The sequence below is a fragment of the Phascolarctos cinereus genome, unplaced genomic scaffold (genome assembly GCF_003287225.1).
Source record: "Phascolarctos cinereus isolate Bilbo 61053 unplaced genomic scaffold, phaCin_HiC Scaffold_5;HRSCAF=322, whole genome shotgun sequence".
NCBI lineage: Eukaryota > Metazoa > Chordata > Mammalia > Diprotodontia > Phascolarctidae > Phascolarctos > Phascolarctos cinereus.
In genome coordinates this window covers 253,755,990-253,773,465 of record NW_027555958.1, presented here as the reverse complement: position 1 = coordinate 253,773,465, position 17,476 = coordinate 253,755,990, and the positions used below count along the sequence as shown (strand labels likewise).

Below are 17,476 nucleotides of genomic sequence, written 5' to 3'. Positions count from 1 at the left end.
TTGTTTGAAATATAGTTGTTTGCATGTCGTCTCTTTTATATCTTAGATTATAACCTCAAGGGCAGGGACTGTATTTGTTTTTCTTTGTTATCTCCAGCACTTAGCACAGTGCCTGACAAATAGTTTGTGCTTAATAAATATTGGTTGAAATATTGTAAACATTCAGAAAGACTTAGGAATTCTGATCAACATAATGACCAGCCATGATCCCAGAGGACTCATGATGAAACATACTACTCTCTTCCTCATAGAAAGGTGATTGACTCCGAGTGCAGATCGAGAAGGGGGGGAGGGGATGGCCAATCCTAGGATTTATTGTACTTGAATATACATGTTCATAACAGAGGTTTTGTTTTTCTCGCTTTCTCACTAGGTTGGGAGGGTGGGGAAGGTAAAAGAAAGAGATCTTCACTTGAAAAATAAAATTTAATTTTAAAAAATGCCCTTTCCATCTCTGGAGAGGATCAAATGTGTCCATCATGCTAGTCATTCCTTCATGTTAATTTTCTCTCTTTCCTTCTGGAATTGGAAAGCATTCACCTTACTTTTAAAAGGGAAAAGACAAGTTGTTGATCAACAAAATGATAAGCTGTGTGTATTCTATTTAGTGCTCATGCATTTGTGAAGGGACGAAGCAAGAATGCTCCTTATCCTAGGGATACGAAAAATTTTATCAGTGGAAGCTGATAGCTTAAAGTGGACACTGGCTTATTGATTTAGTCTGAGATAATTTATAACATCTAGACTAAGTGGAGTGGTACTGACTATTGACTGATAAGCTGTACACATTAATTATACTTCTGAAATGGTGAGGACAGCAAGCAGCAAAGCTAGGAGCATTTTTATTTTCGACTTTCTTTTGGGGGAGTAATTTACTTAAGAAAGTGAAAACCACAGTGCTGGAGGGGAATTTCTGGAGAAACACTACATTCCAGAAGGCAGGGACAGCAAATTTTATAAGTCCACCTGCTTACTGCGCGACCGACAGCAGCTCAGCCTGCCTTGTCTCCACATCTGCCTTGATACCTATACACCACATTCTTTTGTACTGATTGTCTCAGTTCTGAAACACCTCTGCCTGTTGGAATCCCTAACTTACCTTCAAGGTGCATCCCAGCTTAGGTGCTGTCTCCTACTGGGAGTCTTTCCTGAGTTATTAGCCTTCTCTTCTCTCATCCACAAAATTTACATTTCCATATTTGTGTACATGGTCTTATCCCCTCAGTAGAATTTCAGCCCTTTGGAAACAGGGACTCTATTGTTTTCGTCTTTGTCTCCCCAGCTCCCAGCACTGTGTTTAGGAAGGGCTCTAAACAACCTCATGAGGTAAGTGCTATTATTTCCCCTATTTTACAGAAGAGGAAGCTGAGGCAGAAAGGAGTTAAGTGACTCATTTCTCCTGGGATTAACTACTTTGGAATTTCTATGATTGACTTCTCCACTTGGACCTAAGGAGCTCATTATTGAGATAACATCATCCAGATAGAGCCTTGGTTCTCCATCTCATCACTTATAGGTATGCCCCTCTGATTGGAGAGCTGGGTCATGAACTCCAAACCTCCATTTAAAGAGAGCTCAATTCATCTCTTCACCTGGCTGCACTATTTGGAAGTTCTTTGACTAATTTCTCACTCCACCACACACACCCCTTTTTAGTTTGCTAATGTATTGCCTTCCTTTGGGGATAGGTAATTGTTTCCCTAGCGCTTACTACAGTGGTTGGCACATAGTAGGCCTTTAATAGACTGAGTCGCCCAAGATCACACAGCTAGGGAGTGTGTGATGCTAGCCTTGGACGTCTTGTGGACTCCAGGACCAGCTACGCCACCTAGCTAGCATGGTTTAGCACATAGCCGACACAATAATGGATGAAAGCATGAATGAATATAAAGCGTGAATGAATTAATAAATGAATGCGTGAGTAAATGCATAAATGAACGAGTAAATGCATGCATGTATGCAAAAATAAATGAATCTCTTCTTTCCTAAAACTGCACTTCTTCCTTCAAGGTAACAGTGTGGACGGTTACGTAACCAGGATCCTGGATTGAGCCAGCTGGAGAGAGAGAGAGAGAGAGAGAGAGAGAGAGAGAGAGCGAGCGCAGCCCAAGCTACTGCGCTCCAAGCTACTGCGCTCCAAATTCTCCTCGGAACTTGCGCATGCAAAACGCCTGTCCCTTCTTCTTCCTCTTCCAGGGACCTTAGCAACTGCGTGCCTCTGGTGATAGGGCAGTCTAGCAGGCCGGCGTCGCCGGGGAGCTTGGCATGCCCCAAACCTTCCCAGGAAAGAAGCCGGGTTCGGCTTCGGCCCGTAGATTAATAAGGCGAAGCCTGTCGGCCCCTCCCCCACGACCCGAACGCCGGGGCCGCGGCGCAGGGAGAGTTAACCTCGCTGTATTTCCCCGCCCCACTCCCGCCCAGGTTATTGGAGGCTGGGCCCTGGCCGGCATTTCCCATTGGTCCCGGAGCCGGCACGGCGCTGATTGGCCTGGGGCTCGCAGAGAGGCTCGCCGCTTGGCTCGGAGTGGCAGCTCCAGGCCTCCCCTGGGCTCCCTTATTGGGCCGAGCTGCAACCGCCAGCAGCCCCTGGTTTGGGACGCGAGCCTGGAGACTCGGTTCCGGATCCTGGGAGTTCCACCCGATGTGCAAGCGGGTCCATCTTCGCCGCGCCCCGGGCCAATTGCTGAGATCTCCGTCCGGTCCCCTTTCCTCTGTGATCCCTCCGGTCTGCAGAGCGTCCCTGTCTCCCCTGGCTGTCTCCGCCTGTCATTCACTCACCTCTCTGGCTTTGGAGCCTCTGTGTCCTCCCTTCCTTTGAGCCCTAGACCAGCAAGGACCTTTCATACAGATAGGTCTCTTCTCCACCCCTCCCTTCTCAATTTCTGCATGCTATTTCAACCTTAGTGACTATTCCCTTTAAGCTTCCTGTACCCCAAAGTCTTGATACTTCTGTCTCCCTGTGTTTAACCCTCGTGCCATCGTGTCCTGATCTCCAAACTCCAGAACTTCCTGACCCCTTGACTTCTAACCCTCAACACTCCTTTCCTTCCGTTCCTCTTGAACTTGAGCCTTTCCTGACTTCCACCCTCCCTCCTTCCTCCACACGCCCCATCCCCACAACCCCCCAACTCTTCCCTCAACCTAGCATCTATCCCTTTGTCGACTTCTTGACTTCTGGTCCAGCTCCTACAGCCTGCCAGGAGCCATGGACTTCCTGCTGAGTGGCCTGGCAGCCTGTGGAGCCTGTGTGTTCACCAACCCTTTGGAGGTGGTGAAAACCCGAATGCAATTGCAGGGCGAGCTCCAGGCACGAGGCTCTTACCAGCGACACTACCGAAATGTCTTCCATGCCTTCTTCACCATTGGGCAAGTGGATGGGTTGGCTGCCCTGCAGAAGGGCCTGGCCCCTGCCTTAGTATACCAGTTCTTAATGAATGGCATAAGGCTGGGGACTTATGGGCTGGCTGAAGCTGGGGGTTATCTCCTTGACTCCAATGGGAACCACAGCCCTGGCCGTAGTGCTGCTGCCGGAGCCCTTGCTGGAGTTATGGGTGCCTACATAGGGAGCCCCATCTACATGGTAAGAATTGACCAGCTGAGGGAGGTCCTTTCTACTAGGTTGAGAGTGTACAAAAAGACCTTGGGAGGCTTTGTAAGGTCTGGGAAGATCAAAGTGATCAAAGATGAAAGTGATCAAAAGATAGTTTAGGTTAAGGAACTTACAGGGATGGGGAACCTGCAGCCTCCAGGCCACTTGTGGCCTTCTAAGTCCTTGAATGTGGCCTTTTGACTGAGTCCCAAGTTTTACAGAACAAATCCTTTTACTAAGGGGATTTGTTCTGTAAAGTTTGGATTTAGTCAAAGGGCCAAACTTGAGGACCTAGAGAAACACATGTAGCCTTGAGGCCAAAGTTCTCCACCCTTAAGGATCTTCTATAGACATAAATCTTCCGATTCTCAGTTCAGTAAAGGCTTTCTTTGGAAAAAGGAAATTTGCATTTGACTCCTGGGTTTGTGAGGACATCTCTACAATGCTGAGCATAGCATCCAGGGGGCAAACTATAAACATTACCACAAGGAGCCTACAAACTTGCCCCACAGTCTGCTAGAGAAGCTGGACCTCTAAGTCCCTAAGGCCATCAGGAGCTAAGGTTTCACTTAGCTTGATGTCTTCCCTGGACCTTAGTAAACATAGGTAGTAGTGATTATATTCGCCACTCCAAAGGGACCAGGTGGGTGTAGTTAATGTTAGGAGATCTTCTGGGACTGAAGCCAAGGAACACAGAGTCCCATGCCCAATTTATTTTGTAGAAATAACAATAATTATCAGATTAAAGGATTTGCTTTCTTAGCTACTCTCATAGGAGAGACTAGGGGCTAAGTAAGCACCTGGGTTCCTGAAGAAGGTAGGGGGAAGGGTGCCTGGGCCTTGGGCAAGTGACACCACCCCCTTTCTCCCAGGTGAAGACACATCTGCAGGCACAATCAGCCTCTGAGATTGCAGTTGGGCATCAATATAAGCATCAGGTGAGGGATTCAGTGCCCACACATCTCCACTGTCCCTGCCCAATCTCAGTCAAGGACTTTCTGCTTTCCCTTTGTGACACCTCCAGCTCTGATTGCCTCTCCCTTCACAACACTCCAAAATCAGCTCCTGATCCTTCCTTATTAAGTCCAGCCACTGAGTCTCCTCCTCATTACATGACCAATTCATCTTGCTTTCCATTGACATGTTTTACACACACACATCCCATGTTCTCTCTCTTCCTGAGTCCCCCAGTCCTTCTTCTACCTTGAGAGATGAGGGGTTAGGGGAGGGAAAACAGTCACCATGAAAACTGAAGAGCCTCAGTTCTGGCTCTGGGTCTCCATGGGGCTTGTTGTCCTGGCAGCTAACCTCTCAGAAAAGTGGAAGGGATGAACTTAAAGAGCCCATGGTCACTTGTGTTAAAGGGTCCTTGTAAACCCTAAAGGCAGAAATGTGTTAGTGGGCCTTGGAAGTTGTTTTTTTAACTGAGCCCCACTCCCCCTTCCCCCACCAGGGCATGTATCACGCACTCTCTGTGATTGGAAGAAAGCAGGGCCTGGGGGGTTTATGGAGAGGGGCATTGGGAGCACTCCCTCGAGTTATGGTCGGCTCCTCCACTCAGCTCTGCACCTTCTCATCTATCAAAGATCTTGTGACCCAGTGGGAGGTACCACTTGGTGGGGAATGGGCAGGGTCATTTGGGATTGGGAGGAGGGGGGGACCACCAATTCACCCTTAACTGCAGAGAGACATCACCAATTTATCCCTGGCAACTGGGAGATACTGTCTCCCAAACTACAAGGCCTCAGGGAAAAGGGAGGGACTGGGTTCTCTTGTATACAGATTTTTGTCTATTCTCCCCACCCTCGCCTCCCATTGCTTCAGGTATTTCCACCACAGAGCTGGAAGCTGGCTCTGGTCTCAGCTATGGTGAGTAGCTTAGCTGTTGTCTTCACCATGACACCTTTCGACGTAGTCAGTACCAGGCTCTACAACCAACCCACAGATGCTCGTGGCAAGGTGAGGGGGTTCAAGGTGGGGGAAGCAGAATTACAGTATCATACAAGTAAGAGTCTGATGGGGGTGGGGAGTAGTTAAGGAGGTGGGCAAAGTGGTGGGGGGATGGTCACAGGGAGGGTGAGGGTGGGATGGGAGAAGTCCATAATGTACCCCCCCTTTTCCATGTCCACCCCACCTAGGGTCTGATGTACCGGGGACTACCAGATGCAGTGATGCAAACAATTCGGACTGAAGGCATTTGGGGCATGTATAAAGGCATGGGTGCTTCCTACTTCCGACTTGGCCCCCATACCATTCTCTCACTCTTCTTCTGGGACCAGCTTCGATTTCTTTACCAGAAACACAATCAGTGACCCCTCCCCAACTCCAAATTTTCCCTCAACACACTCCATATGAGAAGGACTGTCCTCACCCTTGATCTGAAATTTCCTGGACCCTTCCTTTAGATCTTAATGATTGATAATCACTTACTCACCATGACCCCCCACACCCTTTTTCTCAGGGTTGAATCACTATGTGGGGCACTCCCTCCCATCCAAACATCACTCCTGCCATCACACACAGCTTAAAACCTCTCACCCTTACTCTCAGGGTTGAATCAAAGAGATATTTTCTTCTTGCCAAGACTGCTAGCTTCCAGTTCCCACGCACAGCTTTAAACCTCATTCCCCAAAACCAAAGGGAATTGGAGGGACTGTTTTTCATCCCTGCCTCTAGATTCAAATTGTATAAATGCTTTTTCCCTCTCCCACCAAAGCCACAGAGATTGTATTGGTATAAAGCAAGTTTATTTCTGCAAAGGTGGTGCCTTATGTCTGTATGTGGAACAGAGATATGGGGGAAACCCCAACCATCAATCCCTTGCTTCTTTTAGGGAATCCAGACATTCAGACACCAGCAGCAGAGGGCAGTTCAGGATCTTTCCCGGGGACCAAAGATACTGGGGTCAAGAAGAGTCAGGGAAGTCACTAGCCTTTCAAAGTCAACCAGGGTCCAGGGTGGGAGGCACTGGGCTTCATGTCCATGGGCTGGCCTACTCCCAGATCTGGGGAAGACAGTAAAATGATTACACAGGGCTCGGATTTCTTCCTCCACAGGAAACAGGCATTTTTGTCTGCCACTCCCACACTCCATCTCCTTTCAGCTTCTCCAGCATAAATTCTTCCAGTTCTCCCAAGCTCCCCAACCCCCCCCCTTCAGGGACCCAATCATCCAGCCCAAACACTCCACCCCCACCGCATTTACATAGGTTCGTTGAAGGTCAGCAGAAGGTCGGTCCCATATTGGGGCAATCGGAACAGGGCCAGGTGTAAGATCACATCCTTTTCATTCTGAGGGCAGCAGAATCAGCTCAGATTATTGTGCAACTACACAAAGACAGAGCTGCTGGGAACGCCGAAGATCATCGCTCCTTTTGCACATGGAAACTGCAGCTTCCCTGGCTTCGCCCAGCTAGTCTGTTGTCCAGGAGGGCTTCGAAGCCCTGTCCTCTGAACTCCACTCCCGCTATTCCTTCCACCACCACCACCTCCAGCCCCCAGCTTCCCGCACCGTCCTCTCCGCCCAGTATTTCGACACCTCTCTCCTCCCGCAGGCTACTCTCACTCCCCAAAGCCCCAATGCCCTCACCGCCTCATTTTCCTTGGCCATACGCTGCCGACCGCAGAGGACCCAGGCATCCCGGCAGCCCCGAAGGGACAGAGTGTGGGAGGAAAGGGGCTGCACAGCCTCTACTTGCTCGCCCCCGGACCCTTGCACCCCTCCCAGAGCCTCGAAGTGGTACCTAGATGGGGAGGGCGAAGCAGATTCAGACACACCCTCTCTACAGAGGATGACCTTTGGCCACGCGTCCTCCTCCAACTGGGACTCGTAGCTCCTTCCCATTGGCCAGGGAGGTGCCCCGCCCCCGCCCTTGGCGGAGGTGCTCACCGCGCTGCCGCTTCTCCTTGCACGTGTGCCTGCAGCTCCAGGAGTTCCACGATGAGACTCTGCCCCGTCCCGCGGTGGCAGAAAACTTCCTGGTTGTCCGGTACCGGCCGGAAATCACTGCGGGGCAGAGGCAGAGTCTGAGCACCGTATCCCGCCTCAGGCTCCCGTGCCCACCCTACCCAGCAGTGACCCCTGACCTCACGTCCAGAGCCCCTGGGGGAAGGGTGATGGAGAAGGCTCCCCCGAACAGCGGATGGTTTCGTTTGGGCTCCATAGACGGGTCTGTAAGGGGGCGGTGAGGGAAAGGAAAAGGTGTGAGGGGGAGTGATGCATTTCCCGCCCCTTCCCCCGCCAGCGTCCTCGGTTAGGAAGGCGGGGCGGGGATGGGGGAGTGGGCACGTGTTCCATCCTCCGGGATGTCTCAGTTCTTTTCTTACCTGGTTCTTCGTTCTTCTTTGGTTCCGGGGCCCTTTAAGGTCTGGCCCCGCCCCCGACCGCGCCACCCAATGGGCGCCTGTGCCTCCTTGGGGAGTTCCCCCTCCCTGTTCTGCCGGGCTAAACTAAACTGCCTAAAAGATGGAGGAGGCGGTGGGGTCAAATATCTTGCCCAGCGACCAATGGGAGAGATGAACGGGGTCTCTGGTTTTGTGACGTATACGGCAGGCTCCCTGGGCTAGCCACTCAGGGCCCTGCCCAGGTCCCTTCTTAAAGAGGCTACCACTGAGATAAAAAAGTAGGAATGGGGTAGGAAGAAAGGACGCAGTCCCGGGCTGGGTAGTCTGTCTGGTTCAGAAGGACTGGACACCGGTGCTCCCTCCCCCAGTCCTTTTCTCTGGAGTGGGAATAGTATCTAATTTTTATCAGTTAATCTCCGGGGGCAAGCTGTGAGATTAGGGAAACAATGGGACCAGGTGCCTGTCCCTCCCCAGCACTCCAAACATACACACCTCTTCCTTGTTCTTGGAACCCGAGACCTCTAGTCTGGGATTGCTTGAATAACCTAATTAATGCCCCCCCCAGCTCTTTTCCTGGGAACGCTACGTGGGGTAGGGTTGGTTGTGTGAGGGTGGGACCGTGCAGATCTGGGCCGCAGGTCTGGACTCCTTGGACACAGGAACACCCAGAATTCAAAAGTTGAAACAAAGACTTCCAAGGTCATCCAGTCCCACCCACAGCTGAAAGGAAAGAATCCTACAAGTCAAAGGATTCTTTTCCAGCTTGGATGCAGTCAACTGGACTGAATTTGGAGTCAAAGGAGACCTGGGTTGAATTAGTGAATTATTGAGTCTGCTGCAGACCTGGGTGTGCCACTTGGGTGAACTCAAGTGTTATAGCTCCAAATCTGTGATCGTGCCAGGATGATTCCAGTCCTTTTTATATTGTGTAAGTGACTCTAGGATTGAGGTTTTTTCATGGGTAAGTTTCTAGGACCCCCTTGCAGCTTTAAATCAACGATTATCTTGTAATTCTGATTTTGTACTACTGTGGGAGTTGGAGCTAGGTCACTAGGGTCAAACTCCATCTGTTTCCTCCTCTACTATATGAGAGGGGGTGGAACTATGTTATAGCATCGAATTCCATCTCCCTCATTGTACAGATGAAGAAACTAAGGCTCAAAGGGATTAAATGACTTGTCCAGGATTACATAGCTAGTGTCAGACTTGTTATTTGAACCAAGTCTTCTTGGCTACAAGTCCAGTACTTTATTCACTTAACTTCACTCAAAAATCCTAGACTCTCAGATTATTAGGAATTTTTTCCTTATACGAAGCTAAAATTTGCCTTTCTGCAACTTCTACATATTGCTTCTAGATGTTTAAATCTTTTTCCTTCTCTGTTTAGGATGTTCGAGTTGAGACCTCTGAAGAGGTCTAGGGCTTTTGGGGTGCTGGCACCCCAAGATTGCAGTACCGGGACCTGCTGAATGAATTCAACTCATCTTCTTCAGACAGAGGAAAAGTTTATTAGTGGTAAATCACAGTGACCAAGTGACGCCCGTATAGCGGGCATGAGAGGTTCTCAGCCTTGTAGGCCTGAGATTCTCAGCATCTGAATGAGGGCCAAGGTGTATCTTAAATACTAAAGTAATTTTGGGTGGCTAGAGAAGGGGTTGGGAAAAGGGTCTAGATAAGAATTCTAATTGGGGAGGCCTGAGAGATTGAATAGACAATGGGAATAGCTAATGGAGGGAACTGGAAGGCAGAAGTTTGAAAGGCATCTGCACAAAATCAAAGGGTGGGGCTAGGACTTTCAAAAGGAGATAAGGGGAGTCAATAAGGAACAGTCTGAGACCAGAGCTAAGGCCTTTCTGGGGCCTATAGACAAAAGGGAGCCAGATTCTTTTAGGGCGCATCTGAATAAGATTAAAAGGTAAGGGTAAGGCTTTCAGAGGGAGCTGAGGGTCTGGGGCCTGTGAGTCAGATTCCTTTTGCGGCAAAGGGCAAAGATCTTGGCTTGGGCCCCACCCCCATCACCTCCACCCCCACCCCCACTATACTTTTTCCCATTTCCCATTAGGGAAGTCTAGGGCCTAATCTTCCTGTGTCCAAGAGATGGCTTCCCCTTCCTTCCTTAGAATCCCACACTCTGCAGCTCTACAAGCCCCTTCTCTGGGTCTTATCTCAGTGACTTCCCTTAGTTTCCCATCTCTTCTTGGGGCCAAGAAACATCCTGCTTCTGAGTCAGAATTGGAATAAAGCATTTGTGCGCTTAACTGGAGACCAGGTTTCAAAATTGTACCACCCTCCTTCCCCCAGGGTCTCCTACCTCTAGTTCACCCCCATCCCCTGGAGATTGTGAGGCTTAACTATAATCTATGTATTACTTATCACAAAATAACTATGTATTTATTCAAGATGGAATCTGAGCTAAAATCATGATCTTGAGGTGACCTTATGGGCTATGCTGATTAAGCACAAACCCCCCAACTTGACTCCCTGCCCAGTTTCCTAGCATGAGGAGTTGAGGCCTCCCCAGGAGTACCTGTGCCAGGCACCAGACTGAACTACTTCTAACTGGAGTTCTTGGGGAAAAGCTAGACAAAATTAAAGCTGTGAAGCAAATTTTGATGTTGGTTTTCTGAACTGAAGGGCTTGAAGGTGGAGGAAGGAGGATGGAGAGCCTATTCAGGGCCCAAGTCCCATATCATCTTTATCATCTCTTCTCAGCTTCTGATCTCAGGAATCTAAACTTTATAGGAGAGGAGGAGGGGAGGACAAAGGGTCTAGACAACCAGGCAAAGCTGAAGCTGCAAAGCAGAGGATGAAGAAAGTAGGGGACAAGTTGACCCTTCCTCAGCTTTCTCTCCCCGATCTTCTCCCCACCCCCACCCCAGTCTCTCAGCATGGCACTTAAATGGAAAGGACAAAGCTGATGGGAGCCAGCTCCACAGATCTCAGTCTGAGAGTACTCAGTGTGTTGCATCAAATCAAAAAGTGTAAAATCATATCTTTAATTAAATGTCTACAATGTTCAATGTACCATGCTAGGTGATGTAGGGAATACAAAACCAGTTTATAAGACTAGTCCTTAATGCTCCAAAGAAAAAGCCAGTCTGCCTAGTTAGTTTCAATTCAATATAGCACTAAGGTGTAACTCTGGTCTGGGATGTTAGAAATAGGCTTGACACCAAAAATTTATTACAAAGAAAGTCCAGAGGATTTAGACATTTCTGGCCAGAAGCGGGCTCCACCACTCTTCAGGAGGGGTGGGCCCTGAGTGCAAGGGCAAGTGTGCTTTTATGCAGTTGAATTCGGCACGAAACCTCCGAGGCCTGGATTGGTCCATCCCTTCCCAGGTTACACCTTTCCTTACATGTTTCCCCTTGATATGCTCAAGTATGTTCCCCCTCCCTTGGTCATAGATCCCATGACTCGTTAATGAGGCTCTAATTTTATGTGGGGTGTGGCAGATAATAGTAATGAAGTTCATTAAGCAGGTGCACTAACATTTTTCAGGTGTCCTCAGGTTGACCCTACCTGATCTGAGCTGGCTCGACCCTTATCTTGATTTTGGGGTCTTTTGGGAACAATCCTCTTACTTTTTATTGGCTAAGCCCGAACCCACGTACAGTGTACTACTTCCTGGAGCTGTTCTTTAAATCTCTGCATTATTCTACCTGTGGAAACATAAGCCCTTCTAACTCTAACAGATAGTACTCATTGATATATTTGTTTTTAGTGACAAGAGTCTAAAGCAAAAGACTAAAAGCCACAAGAAAACATCTGCAATGCACACAAGGGAAATGCCCTCCCATTGTATTACATTCTGTTGGATACAGAATACACAAATAGGAAACAGGCATGTAATGAACACATCTAGGGACATATGGGAGATGATACATGTGGTCGTGAGGACAGATTATTTGCATGGCTGGAGTTGCAAGTATGCCAGTATCCTGTGATGATGTTATCACACTAATTTAGACTGTGTAGGAAATAGGATGTAAGGGGTGTAAGATAAAGATGACAATAAACTTCTCAGTTTGTTAGGCAAGAAAGATTGAGCTAGAAATTGCCCTACTTGGTAAACTGGTGAAAAAAAAGAGCCTTTTGTCTTGAGGAGAGGTCCATAGAAGGAAACAAAAAGGGTTCCCGTTGTACTGTGAGCCCCTAAGTTGTTCATGGTTTGGCTAATCCTTACACATATCTGTACTAAAGTAGTTTTGTCCCACTTGAGTTTGCTGGGCAAGGCAATTGAAGAGAAGCCATGGGAGCAGTTGAAAAGAGCTCCATACTTCAGTTGGAGAATTATTCACACTCCCTTCCCCAGTCAGTTGTTAGGTGGTGACAGCAGAGATAGTCACAGCAGTCAGATGATGGTAGCCAATCCAATGTTAATTAAAATGGAAACTGAATACTGTGTGATCATAATGACAAAGCATTTTTTAAGCAAAGACTACAGTGTGCCAAGAACTGTGGTAAGGAATAGGAGTACAAAGAAAGGCAAAAAAACTCCCCCAAATAATGCAGTTCCTGCTCTCAAAGAATTTATAATCTAGTGGAGGAGACAACATACAAACAAGATGCAGATAGAAATATGCGTGTGCATATATAATAATAGGAGATAATCATATTGGATAGAGAATATGGCATATAGTAGAGCAGGTTTTGAAGGAGCTTAAAAGTCAAATACTATTTTTCTTGCTGGAAGTTTATTGGCATAGTCAGACGTGCTTTAGGAAGGTCACTGACAGCAGAGTGGAGGACAGACTGGAGTGGGGAGAGACTTGAGGAAGGGAAACTAAACCAGGAGGCAATATTAGAGTAGTCCTGGTGTGATGTGATGAGGGCCAGTTGTGCTGGGGTGGTGGTAGTGTTAGGAGACAAGGGGGCATATACCAGAGAGATCATAAAGGTAGTACGGACAGGACTTGGCAACAGATTAGATATTGGCAGGGGTGGGGAGTGAGAGTGAGATGTAAGTCAGGGTAACTGGGGATGATGGTGGTATCCTCATTAATACTGAGAAAATTAGGTTCCTTATTGAACCTGATTTGAGTTTTGGAATGTTGAGTTTATGTTGTCAAGTTTAAGATGTCCAATAAGCAGTTAGAAATGTGCGTCCAAGAATCATTTGCACAGACATTGCACTGAATCCATAGGAAAGAAAGTATGTAGCCAGCCCAGGACATATTGTGGGAGACATTCACAGTTAATAAAACAAGTAAGATTGAGAAAGAGCTGTCAGACAGGTAAGAAGAGGACCAGGAGAGGGCAAGTGACATGAAAACCTAGAAAGAAGATGGTGTCAAAGGTTGCAAAAATGTCAAGGATGAGGACTGAGAAAAAGGCTTTGAGATTTGGTCATTAACCCCCCCCTACACACACACACACACACACACACACACACACACACACACACACACACACAGTATTAGTATGTACACAGCAGAACACAAAAGAGGATTGCATATGAAAACACTGATCTCCATTCCATACTTCTTGCTTTTTTTTAAAAACAGAATAAATTGAATGTTATTTTTTTAAAAATTCAGTCATTAAGAGATCTGATAATTTTGGGGAGAGAAGTTCCAGTTAAATAATGAGGTTAGAAGCCAGACTACAAATTTAAGAAGAGAGTAAGAGGAAAGGAGTGGAACAATCAATTACAGATCACCTTCTCAAGGAACTCATCCACAGAAGAGACATGGGATGATAGTTAATGCGGATGGCTAGGTCGATCAAATGAAGGTTTTTTCAAGGGTAGAGGAGACAGAGGCGTGTCTGTAGACAGGAGAGTGAGTGGGGATGATGAGGCACTAATGTATATAGAAGAGTGCCTTGATAAGAAGGGCCACCTCCTCATGAGAGACGGGGTAATGGTATAGTGTGGGAAGATATCTAATGATAAAAGATAAGGGGGAGAGGGGAGAAGAGCTCTTGGCATATGGCCTAAATTTTTTCAATGTAATACTGAGGCAGGGTTCTCAGCTGGAAGGGGTTGGGGAAGGAGTTGCCATGGGAAGTTTGTGGAGGGATAAAAAATTTTTGAAGAGCTGTTATGGTGAGCAGGTAGTAAGTTAAGTAGAAGGAGTGTAGAAGTGTAGGATTGTTTAGCTGCAGTGAGGGCCTAGTTGAGGGTTATGTAACAAATTTGTAGTGGACCCAGTCAGTAGGGTTATGGTTTTCTCCAGCTTCATTCTGAAGCATGTGAGTAGGAGGGAAGTCACTTTCTTGTTTATGAAGAAGTAAGTGGAAGTAAAGAGAAGAAAAAGAAAAGAACAGGATAAAGGTTTACAATAGTCCTAACTGCGAATGTGAAGAAATTGCCCATAAAGTGAAAGATAGAAGAATGGATTAGAAAACAGAAAACCACAATATGTTCAGATTCTGTGGGATATGGCCCACATGTTTAAAAGAAATACAAAGATTTACAGTTAAAATGAAAGATGGAGCAAAAATCTATTATGCTTCAGTCATTTCAGATAATGTTACAGTAAATATAGATATATCGTTGACTACCCTGGCTCCCAGTGCCTGAAGTCCAGGTAGGTGAGAGTTTATGCTTCCCCTAGGATTCTCTGGTACTCCCAGAGATTTGGGGTCAAGGTCCTCTGCCACTGGTTCCAGCTTCCATCGATGGTGTTCTCTTACGTGTAGAGGGGCTCCCTTGTACTCCAGTTCTATTTAACCCCTGATTGTCAAATTAGGCTTTGACAAAGCAATATTTACTTCAGAAAGTATGATCACAAATTTACTCCCCAGCTTGTGAGCCTCCTTATACCACCTCAGTCTCTGGGGAGGGGAAGATTTGGTTCATAGCTTAGCTCAGTTCCTATAGAGCAGAGGGCCCCTTCCCCCCTAACCCCCCAAGAACAGTACCCTCCTGGGGGGGAGCCAGACACCCTGGCTTCTCAGGACTCCCATGCTGGTCCAACTGGCTGCACTACCCAGCCTGTAATCCTGGTCCCAAAGTCACTCAAACACCCCAGGCCAGTGGAAATTGACTGTAACACCTGAAACTGAGGACAAACAACAGAACAGAAACAAGTACTTCCAGTTCCATTTCTGGAGCCAAGTTAAAAGAGGGTACAGGGCCCTGGGCAAGTCACTTAACCCAATGGGCTAACCAAAAAAAAAAAAGGATACAGGGAAAGGAAGTCCTCTTTTTATCACTTCAGTTCATGGTACCCATGCTATGGGTGAACTCTGATCTTCACCTTCAAATGCAGAAAAAAGCACAACAGAAAGAGGAGAGGAAAAAAGACTGGCTCAGTCTCCCCAGTTTTAGATGCAAGAAGCCAATCAAAGAGGTATCGATACCTCTATCCATGTGGTAGGCCTTCAAGTTACAGGGGCAAGCCCAGATCTGCCTAGGTTACTTAGATAAGATAGAGAAGCAGGGAAAATCCATGTTTAAAGGCACCACAGACTTAAAGAAGAGTCTGAGACTGAGTGTAGGCCATTGTATAAACTGTCAATCCTGAAGTATTGCTTAGTTTTGCGGAACTGCTTTTTGTCCCACTTTCTCTGTTTATTCTTTGTTTCAAGGGATATTTGATGCCTTGGGGAGGGGAAAGGATATATTTGGAAATGAAGATGATGTAAAAACAAAAGATGTCAATACAATTCTTGATTAAGTACCTACTGTATTTTCAATGTCTGTTTCATGACTTCATTTGAGGTTTTCTTGGCAAAAATATTGGAGTGGTTTGCTATTTCCTTCTCCAGTTCATTTTACAGATGAGGAAACTGAGGCAAACAGGGTCACACAACCAGTAAGTGGCTGGATTTGAACTCATCTTCCTGGCTCTAGGTCCCATATGCTTTATATACTGTGCCAGCTAGCTGCCCCAGCATAGTATTGTTACTCAAAGACAAAATGAAAGTCCGTATTGTAAAGGAGTTACATCATAAAGGTAGAAAAACAATCCACACCATGTTCAGAATGAATGGCATGGATTCTGTCAACTAAAATCTGGCAACTTTCAGTTGTGAATTTTCTTAGACTCTCCTACGATGCTGAGTGCCTGGTGCAATGGTAAGCGTTCCATTTTTAATCATATGTGGGCCAACCGAGTCATTTAGCCTCTCTGGGCCTCCTCAGTTTCCTCAGCCCTAAAATGAGAGGATTGTTGGATTAAATGACCTGTGAAGCCCCCGTCAGCTCTAAATCTATGCCCTTGACAATTCTGACAGGAATGGGTCTCTGAGGCCAAAGAAGGAAGCAGATCCCTAGGTCTGTTCAGGTCCAGGTGAAATGCCTCATTTAGAAACTCAAAGCTTATGATATTCAAATAATTCATGGTACTGTAGACAGGATTCAGAAAGGTTTCCTTTGCCTAAGCCTTCCCTCCTCAGGCATCCTGTGTGTAGAAACACAGCCTATATACATATGTATATATACATATACACATACCCTCAGGAAACAGTATATGGTGATTTTTAAATGGGTTTTCTACTTTTCTGCTCTACTCTCCAATCCATTCAGATACTCTGGATCTGGGACAAAGGACAAACATCCTTTTGGGGTCTTTCTTTTACCCCTGTTCCAAAAACTCTGGAGAATGAAAGAGTTGTGGTTAAGTACACTAATGGAAAATGACAGAATATTGTTAGTTGTTCTGAACAGTGTTAAAAAGACTGACTGGACTGGAGACCTTGGTAGCCCAGGAGAAACTGCTGGGCAGGGATCACCTAGTGGGGCTGAAGCTCAATGAGAGGCAGAGAAACTACAACAGCTGACAGTGGAGGAGGTGGTTCAGCAGGTGCAGGAGTTGCTGGGGAGGAGGGTCCTGGGGCTTTCTTATGCTTCCAAATTCCATTTGAATAAATATTTCTTTAGCACTTTCGGGCAAAGATCAAGGGATTAAAATCACCACAGCCATTGTTGTGCACAAAGACCAAGTCCTCCTATGCCCACACAACAATCCACATTTTACTCCCAACTAACCCTTTCGGCCCTCCTCTACCTCTCTGATGCTGGAAATCCTTAGGGATGGGATAGCTGAAATTCATCCATTTCCCTAGTCTTTGGCCACTGATTCAGTAAACATTAAGAATCTACTAAATACTCTGCACTGGGGAAAGATAGGAAGCTTATTGGGCGATAAGGTACAACAATCTGCTATCATATACAATATTATATATGGACCATTAAAGTGGTGCCAAAGTTTGTACTGACTGGGAGTATCAAAGATGTCTAGAGTCTGGTATTCAGATTAGGTTAAGGTACTGATTTTTTTTTTTACAGTGTTGAAGTATTTAAGCACCTGTAATGTGCTAAAATCTTGCCTCATGTGTGTTTGATCCTGGACAAGTTCTTTAAGTCTATTTCAGTTTCCTCATTTGTAAAATAAGGATAACAGACTGACATCCTAGGGTTCTATATATATACACATGTATAAATATAAACACATAAACATACACATATTTGAGACAACGTGGGACTTTGGGATGGGAGGTAGAGTAAGGTCATGAAGAAGGAGTTAAGTATCCTGACTAGGAAAGTACAGGTTTCTATCTTCCTGGGGGTAATATCTATGTAACATGTATCATT

The 17,476-nt window shown here is 46.6% G+C and overlaps 2 protein-coding genes across 3 annotated transcripts; one reads left to right on the top strand and one right to left on the bottom strand.

Annotated features, from left to right (window-relative positions):
• The first annotated feature begins 2,127 nt into the window (after positions 1-2,127).
• Positions 2,128-15,565, top strand: SLC25A35 (solute carrier family 25 member 35). Of its 2 annotated transcripts, XM_020966689.2 has the most exons (6): positions 2,128-3,580; positions 4,462-4,527; positions 5,043-5,195; positions 5,414-5,548; positions 5,728-8,860; positions 9,320-15,565. In XM_020966689.2, exons 1-5 carry the CDS (start codon positions 3,206-3,208, stop codon positions 5,899-5,901), a joined length of 903 nt encoding a protein of 300 aa, XP_020822348.1. In that variant the 5' UTR covers positions 2,128-3,205; the 3' UTR covers positions 5,902-8,860; positions 9,320-15,565. The 2 variants fall into 2 exon arrangements, with proteins under 2 accessions (XP_020822348.1, XP_020822349.1); XM_020966690.2 differs by lacking the exons at positions 5,043-5,195; positions 9,320-15,565 and having other exon boundaries at positions 5,728-6,348.
• Positions 6,315-7,753, bottom strand: RANGRF (RAN guanine nucleotide release factor). The gene is made up of 5 exons (XM_020966692.2): positions 7,675-7,753; positions 7,478-7,594; positions 7,178-7,331; positions 6,794-6,879; positions 6,315-6,593 (listed from the first exon to the last, which is right to left on the bottom strand). The coding sequence occupies exons 1-5, from the start codon at positions 7,749-7,751 to the stop codon at positions 6,461-6,463; spliced, it is 567 nt and encodes a 188-aa protein (XP_020822351.1). The 5' UTR covers positions 7,752-7,753; the 3' UTR covers positions 6,315-6,460.
• Positions 15,566-17,476: the final 1,911 nt, after the last annotated feature.

Bases quoted from the DNA above. Each gene is read 5' to 3' on its own strand.
- SLC25A35 (XM_020966689.2), top strand. From the start codon at position 3,206: ATGGACTTCCTGCTGAGTGGCCTGGCAGCCTGTGGAGCCTGTGTGTTC. The intron at 4,528-5,042 runs GTGAGGGATTCA...TTCCCCCACCAG, and splicing joins GGCATCAATATAAGCATCAG to GGCATGTATCACGCACTCTC. The intron at 5,549-5,727 runs GTGAGGGGGTTC...CACCCCACCTAG, and splicing joins CCACAGATGCTCGTGGCAAG to GGTCTGATGTACCGGGGACT.
- RANGRF (XM_020966692.2), bottom strand. From the start codon at position 7,751: ATGGAGCCCAAACGAAACCATCCGCTGTTCGGGGGAGCCTTCTCCATC. The intron at 7,332-7,477 runs GTGAGCACCTCC...CTCCCCATCTAG, and splicing joins CAAGGAGAAGCGGCAGCGCG to GTACCACTTCGAGGCTCTGG. The intron at 6,594-6,793 runs GTAAATGCGGTG...TGTCTTCCCCAG, and splicing joins CTGACCTTCAACGAACCTAT to ATCTGGGAGTAGGCCAGCCC.